Here is a 10,556-nt window from a genome sequence, read left to right as displayed (position 1 = left end):
GTTGAAAGCAGTAGTTGCTGTACAAACAACCATACTGTATGTTATAGGTCTGTAACATTCTGGTGCCAACACTGGTTGCCACTACTAGCCTTTGACACGTTATGAAAGGAAAAGACAAGAAATCGGCATGCGTAATGGTCAGGGGAAAGGTTGCTAACTGTGACTTTGAGTGTACAATATAATGAGTGTACACATGTAACCAAATGGACCTTGAAGGGTCAATTTGGTTTCATTTTTATACTCTCAGAGTTACTTTAACACTGAGGATTTATTGTGTGAAGTTCTATTCACAGTAATATATTCATAGGACTGTGGGAGTGGGGGTCTTAGTTATTATATTCTTATCTACGATTTGAGAGGAAAGTGAATAGAAAACAAATACCTACATAGCATATTATACCTTTCTAGGAACCCTTACTATTTTCAAACTGGTCTTGTGAAAAGAAGCACAATGGTAAAACTATGTAAATAAGTTAGCCTTACGTAGCCTTTCTCATGTGGATGGCAGGCACTGTTTTGCAGGAGGAACAAGTTCACCTTAAGGCATCTGATTAAAAGTGGCAGAAACAACTACAAAGACTTATTTTATTTCCTCAGCCAGATCCAATCCAGTATGTCATTCAAGCCTCAGGCTTTGATGAGTATCTTGGTGTGTTCACTTACTAGCTTTTTGATCATCCTTGTACCCATGCGAGGCAAAGCAATTGGTCAATATGGGAGGACAAATTGTGGTCGTAGAAAAAGGGGATGTGGGGGAAAAACGACCAAAGCTGACCGTCAGCCAGCGCTGGAGTAGAAGAACAAATTGCTGCTGTAATCCCCTGTGAATCATCTGTCTGCGTCAGACTACAAAATACGATTTGCTGGACTGTCTGAGCCTTAATACAAAGGGTTCTCTCGTCTTTCTTGTCCTACATCATCATCTGTTTTATTGTATTTGAACATGCAACTGCGATCACATCTACTTTAGTCTGGTCATCTATTTTCGACTTTTAGAACAAATTCCTGACACTTTCTCCCTCTTTCGTTGCCGACAGACATGACCGCGGACACAGCCCTGTCCCTGGACGGCACCGGACGCCTGGACTACTCCCTGAGGCAGGGACCCAAGCGGGACGTGCTGCTGCGGCAGACCCTCCAGGGCGTGAGCCCCGCCCCCTCCGGCCCCAGCAGCCTGGAGGTCAAGTTCAGGACGCGCAGCAAGACCGGCACCCTGCTGCATGTGCAGGAGACCAGCAACTACACCACCGTGAAGGTGAGAGAGCGAGGAGAAGGAAGTGCACATGCGCACGTTCTCTCACACACTGATATTATTGTTACAGTATCAGTGCGAAAATAACTCAAAGACTGATGTAGTTGCTCACAAAATTAGTGTGTTTTTAGTGTGCATGCTGTCCAACTGTGCATGTGTGCATGCATAGTATGTATACATACTGGCCCTCATTTATCAACGCAGCGTATAAACCGCCGTATATTTTTCCATATATTCGGCGTACACCAACGTCGAAGTCACATTTATCAACGCATCCTACACAGCTGATCCGAGCTTACACTTGGTCCCAGCGTTGATAAATGTCACGGCTGAAACGAGCGTCATTTAAATAACACGCCCCATAAATATTCTCAAAACGCCCCGATTTTACGTCATGAAGACGAACCAGAATACGACCAAAGACATGAAAAGCCAATAAGAAACAGCCCCCCCCCACCCCCCCCCCCCCGCTGGCCTCGCCGCACACGCACACGCACACGCCTCTCTCGCTCGCTCGCTCTCTCTCTCTCTCTCACACACACACACACACACACGCCCGTAGCGTATTGTCACGTAGGCTTGTAGCCTACATGAATGACATATTATGATACCAATCACATCGGCATGAATGGAATACTTTTGTAGATTAATGTATTTAACCCATACCGAGCAGTGCGCGTTCGAGTTACACTAAAATAAAGCCCTCATGTAGGCTATTCCCATTTCCCAGTGAGACTCGGACCGTCGGACGGGCGAGTCCCGTCCCGCTCCGCATTAATGAGAGATAGCCTGGAGAGAACATTAATGAATGAAGGCTGGTGTGTGTTGGACCATGGGTTAAATGTCTGATCTCCCGGTGGCCATGAAAATATAACAGCAGCGCCGCCTGTTAGACCGGTGCTCGCGCAGAAGAGTGCTCTCGCAGAAAGCGCCCGTATATTTTGAAAATAGCAGATCTACAAGCTCACAACGCGTTGCTGGCTTGTGAGCTTGTAGATCTGCTATTTTCAATACAGACAGATCTACAATCTTATCTGAATGACTGTTAAAGCAGTTTGTTTAAATTACTTTATAAAATGTTATATTTTCACAGGGATTATTTATTAGTGTAGATATACAGATTTATGAGTGGATTAGGTGTCCAATGCCTCTCAGACAGTCAAACAATGCTGCTCCGCAGGTCTAGGATGGAATAAACGGGTGCAGCCAACGTCAACAACTGGTCCCGACCAGACGTGAGATCTCAGCGTACCGTAGGATAAAGCCCACGTCAGGATATATTGATAAATGCCGAAAATTGCGGTGATCTCGCCGTACGCCCATTATTTGGTCTACACCGCGTTGATAAATGAGGGCCACTGTCCCACTCTACTGTAAGGCCCTAGTACAATCACACTACCACGGCTTGCTATACAGCGTCAAAGGATGTTGAATGTTCTGTGAGTATAACAGCACTTTAAGTGTTAAAGAGTTTTTTTCTACAAATGGGTGGTAATGGGGATACATTATATTCAGACAGGGGTTATATGTACAGTATGTGCAGTAGGCCTATAGGCTACTGTATGTTGAGACAGAGGGACATACTTGTTATGTTGAGGTATAAATAACAATAATAGATAAACCCAGAGATTGTTTCTCCAGGTTCGGTATGCTCGGTGAGCTCTTGGGGTTAAGGAAGGGGGTGGGCGGTCAGGGGCGACTTTCCATTTTCCGTCAATTCTTCCGGAAGCTACTTATCATTGCTGATTTCTGGGGCATTTGAATCGTGAGGAAGGAGAATGAGATGACTTTTCCATTGAAGTCGGAAACCCACATATGAGATTACCATGCACGGTGCAAGCCGCAAATTCAGCATCCAAGCCAAAGTGAGCTTGATGAATTTGTTTTAAAGACACAGCGTGTCGTTTTTTGGAGTAGAGGGTATTTGCTTTAGTTTTTTGTCTCGTTTGTTGTCGTTCGCTATAGGCCACTGATTATCCTAGCTACGACCAAGGTACACATCAAGCTGTGAGACCATGATTAATCACATCCACCTTTGAGAGTGGGATTAGATGCTTCAAACCATGTTGAAGTTCAGCAGACTTTGAACGCACTGAAGCGGGTTGATGCAGTGACTGCGTTTTCACAACGGGATAGCTGCATTTCAATGCTTTAAATCTCCAACTGCTTTCCTTACTTCCATCCATCATTAATATAATATTATATATAATATTTTAATGCACACTCCCATCCACCTATTCAGACATATTTTAATGCACACTTGTATATCCTAATTCAGGGACTCTCAATATGGGGTCCAGGGACCACCAGGGATCCTTGAGGGTGTTCCAGCAGGTCCCCATAAAATGTATCAATTGTTAAACATCAACATTACCTCATTTACAAGACGTTTACACAATTAGAGAATATAGATTAATTGTTATTTTGATCATAGTTTGCCTGTTAACCGTCTACCACATTAAAATGTCATGGAATTCTGGACAAAATCACATCCAACAATAAAACGTAATCTAAGATTTGCATCTGAGAGAATAAATCAATTTGGAGTCCATGGCACTAATGTCGAATTAATTAGGATCCTAGATATGAAAAAGGTTGAGATCCACTGTCCTACTGCTACTAGTAAAAGTATTTTGAGCTCCATCCTGTGGACCAAAAGGTGCTATACAAATAAAGTTTATAATTGGTGATATTATATTTTTTATTGATGCCTTATGCTCTGCTTTGTGCCTTCTCTCACCCACAGCTGAAGAACGGTAACGTCCACTACATCTCTGATGCGGGTGTTGGGGGTAAGGTGGAGCGGTCAGTAGGCGAGGCAACTGTGTCGGACGGTCTGTGGCACACCCTCCGGCTGGTCAGGAACGGCTCGGCCACTGCACTCCACGTGGATGGTGCCCACCCCAGGGTCATCCAGCATGACACCCAGGATTTTGGGGGCCTCGGCGTCTTGACCCTTTCCCTGGGAGGGATCCCACCAGGGCCTGCACAGCAGAAAACTGCAGCAGGTGAGCGGAAGGGGTTTGTCAGTGAGGTCCTCAGGGACGGCAGAGAGGTGTGTGTGTGTGTGTGTGTGTGTGTGTGTGTGTGTGTGTGTGTGTGTGTGTGTGTGTGTGTGTGTGTGTGTGTGTGTGTGTGTGTGTGTGTGTGTGTGTGTGTGTGTGTGTGTGTGTGTGTGTGTCTGTGTGTGTGTGTGTGTGTGCGTGCGTGCGTGCGCATCCTTGACAATACACTGGAATCCTTTTTTTCTGCTAGCCCAGTGTGACTCTCAAGCTGCTGACCATATTTGGTAGCAGTCCAACAATGCTCTGTGGACCCAGCCTGAAATCCGCTTTTATTTGACATTGGCGAGATTTACCTGTCATGAATTTACAGTAGTTGAGTAAATGTTGTTTTATCTAAGTATTATTTATGGACTCGTAACTAATACTAATTTGATTTGACTTCATCTTGGAGTCCCCCCCCTTGATGGTTTCTGGTATTTTCATCCTATTTCCATGGGCTCTCATCTCGGGTTTGACCTAAATCGCATATCATATGTCCTTGACTTGTAACTGTTTGGACAGGGTGAAGGCGAGGGTTTCCAGAGGGAGGGAATGCAACACTGTACATTTCTAGATTTTTTTCAAGGGCGGGGATATAACTAACCTAATATTCTGTACTAATATGGTAAAAATGAACAATTTGAATGATTTGTTGTCCTGTTCTACACGCAAGGATCAGGGTATATGGATTAAATATAAATAGATTTTGAGCACGCAGGTCTGTGGCAGACTGCCTCTCTTCGAACAATAATTGTCTAGTTCTTTTATATTGATGGTCACACCTGGGCCAAGACCTACATTAGCTGACCTCTTAGTCCATAGTTAATGTGCTCTGTTGCGCGTTCCCTTCACGAGAGCTAATGAAAAGAAACAACTGGATTTAATCTGAACAGGGATAAATTCAATAAAAAATCTATTTACATCAGTGAGGCAGCTTTGTTAGGCAATACACAAAGCAAAAAGATTGAATTAGTCACATTCAAACATTCATCCATCCCAGATGTGTGCATCTTGAAGCCATAATAGCTCTGACGATGGATTCCCTGGCAGCAGAAAGACAATGATTTTCTTCTAGAAAATAATCATATTTCTTCTCTCAAATTTGCCAGTGATTTATCCACCCCATTTTAAAATGTGATTTGTTGAGAAGGTGTTCTCCACATGAAAATTTCACTTGTTCTTTGTTCTAGGCTTGAATCAATTATCTGACTAAACCTCGTTCTTTCTAAATCTGACTGAATACAGCTCTCAATTCCTGTTATTTACCAGGAAGAGAGCTATATTTATGGACAGTCTGAAAAACCATCAGTCTATTCAATTGTCAGTTTAGTTCCAGACAAATGAAATTCATTCATGTTTATTTCTCCCTCTCCCACGAATCAAACTCCTTTGTCACATATTGTTCTGCTTTACTCACTCTAATAGGCCATTGTCTTGATTTATTAAAAGTTCAAATATTTTTCTACTGTTTTAAAAAAGAAGAATTCTCTTCTTTTTTTTTTAAAGAAGAAAAAACAATAATTTAGCACACAAATATTGTCTGGTCACTGTGGCTTTGGCCCTTGTACTAGAAAAGCATGTGGTTGCACTTGTTGTAAGTCTGGTTAAAAGCACCATATAAATGACTAAAACATGATTATGTCATCTGCAGGTTTCGACGGCTGCCTGGCCTATGTGAAATACAACGGGGAGAACATGCCGTTTTATGGGGAGCACCGCCTTGTTACGCTATCTAAGACAAGCTCTGCTGTCAAGATTGGCTGCCGGGGCCCTAACCTGTGCGAGAGCAGCCCTTGCTGGGATGGTCTGATGTGTGTGAACCAGTGGTACACCTACCAGTGCGTCCCACCAGGTGACTGTGCGTCCAGTCCTTGTCAGAACGGTGGGAGCTGCGTGCCTGAACCACGCTCAGGCTTCACTTGCGCCTGCTCAGAGTTCTACACCGGCAAGACCTGTGAAACGCTGGTGGCATGCCTCGGCGTGCAGTGCCCCCCGGGCAATGTGTGCAAGACGGCCAACAATGGAGGGTTTGTGTGTAGTGCTAGCCCCGTGGCAGAAGAGATGGTACTCCCCATCTGGGCTGTGCCTGCTATTGTGGGCAGCTGCGCCACGATCCTTGCCATGGTGGTGCTGGGCCTGATCTTGTGCAACTATTGCAGAGATCGCAACAAGACCAAAGTGCCAAAGGAGTCCAAGGAGAAGAAGCCGAAGGAGAAGAAAAAGAAAAAGAAGAAGAAGGGTAGTGAGAATGTGGCCTTTGATGACCCAGATAACATCCCACCGTACGGAGATGACATGACGGTACGGAAACAGCCAGAAGGTAACCCCAAACCTGACATCATTGAGCGGGAAAACCCCTACCTGATCTATGATGAAACAGACATTCCCCACAACAATGAGACCGTCCCCAGTGCCCCCTGTGCCCCGTGCAGTGGTCCAGAGCCAGATATTGAGCACTATGACATTGACAACGCGAGTAGCATCGCTCCCTCCGATGCAGACATTATCCAGCACTACAAGCAGTTCCGCAGTCACACACCCAAGTTCTCCATTCAGAGACACAGCCCGCTGGGTTTTGCACGCCAGTCCCCCTTGCCACTAGGGGCCACAAGCTACACCTACCAGCCTCAGTACACGCAAGCATTGAGGTCCACACCTCTCAGCCACGCACATTCTGCCTGCCCCACTCCTAACCCCCTCTCCAGGCACAGCCCGGCCCCATTTAATAAACCCTCCTCGTTCTACCGCAACACCCCGACTCGAGAGCTGAATTTGGCTCGCCGCGAGGGCAGCCCAATGGACCTGCACGGTGAGGTCTGCCAGCCACCGGCGCCCATGTTTAACTATGCCACACGGCTGGGCCGCCGCAGTAAGAGCCCGCAAACAATGGCGATGGGCCATGGGCACAGCTCGCGGCCGGGTAGCCGGCTCAAGCAGCCAATTGAGCAGATACCACTGGAGACGGGCCCACCGGTGGGACTGTCCATCGAAGAGGTGGAGCGACTCAACACTCCGCGTCCACGCAACCCCAGCATCTGCAGCGCCGATCACGGGCGCTCCAGCTCTGAGGAAGACTGCCGCAGGCCGCTATCCCGGGTGCGCAACCCGGCCGATGGCATCCCTGCGCCAGAGTCGTCATCTGAGAGCGACTCCCATGACTCCTTCACTTGCTCGGAAATGGAGTACGACCGGGAGAAGCCTGCGGCCTATGGGTCTCGCGTGCCCAAACTGTCGCAGGTCAACGAGTCCGATGCTGATGACGAGGACTACGGAGGGCGGCTGCGGCAGAGGCGCTACTCGAGTCGCAGGGCTGAAGGAGGGCCTGGCACGGCCCAGAGTATGCCTGGTGAGCAGCACCACACCCTGCCCCACAAACTGGGCCCACAGGCCGGGGGTTTCAACTGGGACAACCTGTTGAGCTGGGGTCCCGGATTTGGACATTACGTGGATGTGTTCAAGGACCTTGCCTTGCTCCCAGAGAACGCGGCAGCGAAAGACATTGAAATGAACAGTGGGGATGGCTCAGTGACCATTCTGAATGAAGGAGAAGCTGAGCAATATGTATGAGACTATTTATTTACAATGCTGTACAATATGGTGAAAAATGGAAGACTGTACATTTCAGATAACATTGGGACTACTCATTTGTTTCTTTATTAAATATTGTAAGACGACTTTCAATGCAGTAAGGCAGAAAATGGCACCTGTTAAAGTGACTGTGTTTGTAGTTAGCCTCCTTGGAATAGTTTTACCTGTCTGTTTCAGATCTCACCTCAGCTGTTATGTAGTACTGTACAATCATGCATTCATCTCTGACGCCTCATTACAGTGAGTTCATTGACACTGAATGGCTCCAGAAAAAAAACAAAAACAAAACAAAACAAAAAATGCTGGTCTGAATCCAATTTAGTGTCTGCATTGCAAAGCTCCATTCATTTTATCTTAATCAAACATGTCTGTTCTTTATTACCAATATTGCCCCTCCTTTACAAAAACTTCTGTCACGTTCACAGCTGAAAGATAAGATCAGTGATAACATTGAAATACTCACAGGAAGAAAATTCCAATAAGGCCATACAGCATTAGCAAAACCATGGTTTGTATTTCTCATATAGCCTACTTAAAAGGAAGCATATGTTTTTGATCTACCTGCACCTGTAGGTGCGAGGACACAGCCTTCGGTGTGAAAATGAATGCACCATTTTACTTGCACGGTAATGGAGGCCCCGCCAATATTATGATTCTAGCTTGATATCTAATCCCTGGCTCTCTGTTCCCCTCTCTGTCTCGGAGCACCTCTCTCCACCCTTTGTTTATCGCTCTGTCTCTCTCGCTTTCCTTCTCCCTCTCTCTGATTCTCCATTTCTCTCTCTCTCTCTCTCTCTCTCTCTCTCTCTCTCTCTCTCTCTCTCTACGTCTCTCTCCCCCTTTTTTCTCTCTTTCCTCTTTCTGCCCGGGTGTGTTTTCTCACAAAAAGACTGGCTAAATGTTCCAGTGAGGATTAATCAAGTCTCCTGCCTTACAGACATTTGAGGATTTGAGTATGAGGGAGGACATTCTTTTTTTTCCTTTTTTTTTTTGGCCTACGTTCACTTGGGGAGTCAGTTTGGGGGATAGTTTGTCTTTGTCACAAAACCGTGCTTGCATTTTCTGACCAGCCAAGATTTCACACAAAGATAACGTATGGATCCAACAAAAAAAGAAAAGAAAAAGAAACAAACGATGAACTTGTGTAAAAAAAAAAAGAATTCATGAGAAATCGTGGATGATCATTTGTTGTCAGTGTCTTTGTCCATTATTTTGACATTTATTTTGGTTTCTACTTTTTTTGTACTGTTTATTAACTTAAATTACTTAAGCTGTGTTTTTATGGATATTTTCATATGCTGAAATGTATGTTCTTACTTTCGGGGAAAGTAAGATTGAAGACTTATTTTTTACATTTGTTACATATGTAACATCAGTATTTTCCACTTTTGATAAAACTGTAACATGCTGTATGCTTTGTACCTGTAAAAAGCCAATAACAGAATAAAAAAAGGTATTTATTTAAAGAAATGCTTACTACAGCAGTTTTTCCACATTTTGGAGAGCAGCTTCATTTCTGTCCTGTCGGGGATATCTTAAAATAACGATTCCCTAGAATAGTAATGGGCTCAGATAACATCCCATTCCCGATAGTGTGGGTGGTAAGGGATTCTATACTCAGAAAGAGATTGTTCGGAGCAGTTTTTAAATAAAACCGCGTTTGAATTGAGAAGAACATTGCAAAGGCAAATTGAGGACCCAGAGTGAAACTGAGACCGCCAAGCTCTCTGCCAAACACAACATCCAGCGGACTCTGAGCAATGCAGGCTTCTATATTGCTTTCAACAATTATTTACATCTGGGTTATGGAGCAGAAACCTATTTCTTCTTTTCTTTTCTTTGTCATAGCTCAGTGATCCAGTATGCAACGTGCTTATCTTCTCTGTCATCGGAATGACATACAGAGGCTTTAAGTGAAGGAAAGAAAGAGAAAGATAGAGAAAGTCAAGAAGAATGAGAGAGGGGATTAGAAAGAGAGAGAAAAAGATAGGGAGATGGCACTGGGAGAGAGAGAGAGACAGAAAGACAGACATAGTGTGTCTTTGGAGTTGTGAACCGAGAGAAGAGTGACAGCCAAGAAGCTGGGTAAATTACTGCAGTCTAGGGTCTCACTTCTTCAGAGACTGTCAACGTCCCACCGAGAGTCTCCCCCCCCCCCCCAGCCCCAGCACCACACTGATGCAGAGATAATAATAACCCTCAGAATGATAATGAGACTGAGGCGGGTGGATGCATGGGTCTCCGGTCGTGGTGGTTGGCAATGTTGGAGGGAGGAGTACTTTGTGTAAATAAGAAAAGAGATAAATAAGCTCACAGTATTCTCTACCCCGCTCTGGCCCTGGTAGATCTAATACACTGGAGGGGCAACATGTCAGGGGATGGAGAATTATGGAGAAATGGAAATACACACATATGCGCACCGATAGGTGAGAAGGAGCTTGAAGCACGTGTACTCAAAGGGCACATTGTTCTGTGGCTGTACTAGGGATGTAAGACACTCATGAGGACTGACATGAATATGTCTTCCTGATTTTTTTTTTTTTAAAGGGAGGTTCTCTGCTGTTTTTGGGAGTCAGCCAGATTGGCTGCTGGACGTTAAAGTTTGCCAGTAGAGAAGGCAGAGCAGCGCATGATGGCTTCTAGGATTAATTGCAGCATAATTCCTATGTGTG

The 10,556-nt window shown here is 45.2% G+C and overlaps 1 protein-coding gene across 1 annotated transcript in view; it reads left to right on the top strand.

Moving 5' to 3' along the window:
• fat4 (FAT atypical cadherin 4) overlaps positions 1-9,315 on the top strand; it is a 108,715-nt gene extending 99,400 nt beyond the window's left edge. Inside the window, exons 16-18 of the mRNA XM_084041511.1 lie at positions 1,038-1,255; positions 3,999-4,260; positions 5,948-9,315. Coding sequence (XP_083897637.1) covers positions 1,038-1,255; positions 3,999-4,260; positions 5,948-7,863 — 2,396 coding nt within the window. The 3' untranslated portion in view covers positions 7,864-9,315. The remainder of the gene's footprint in view (positions 1-1,037; positions 1,256-3,998; positions 4,261-5,947) is intronic.
• Positions 9,316-10,556: the final 1,241 nt, after the last annotated feature.

This window comes from Gymnoscopelus microlampas, assembly GCF_963454915.1.
Source record: "Gymnoscopelus microlampas genome assembly, chromosome: 18".
Taxonomy (NCBI): domain Eukaryota; kingdom Metazoa; phylum Chordata; class Actinopteri; order Myctophiformes; family Myctophidae; genus Gymnoscopelus; species Gymnoscopelus microlampas.
This window is presented reverse-complemented; position numbering and strand designations above follow the sequence as displayed.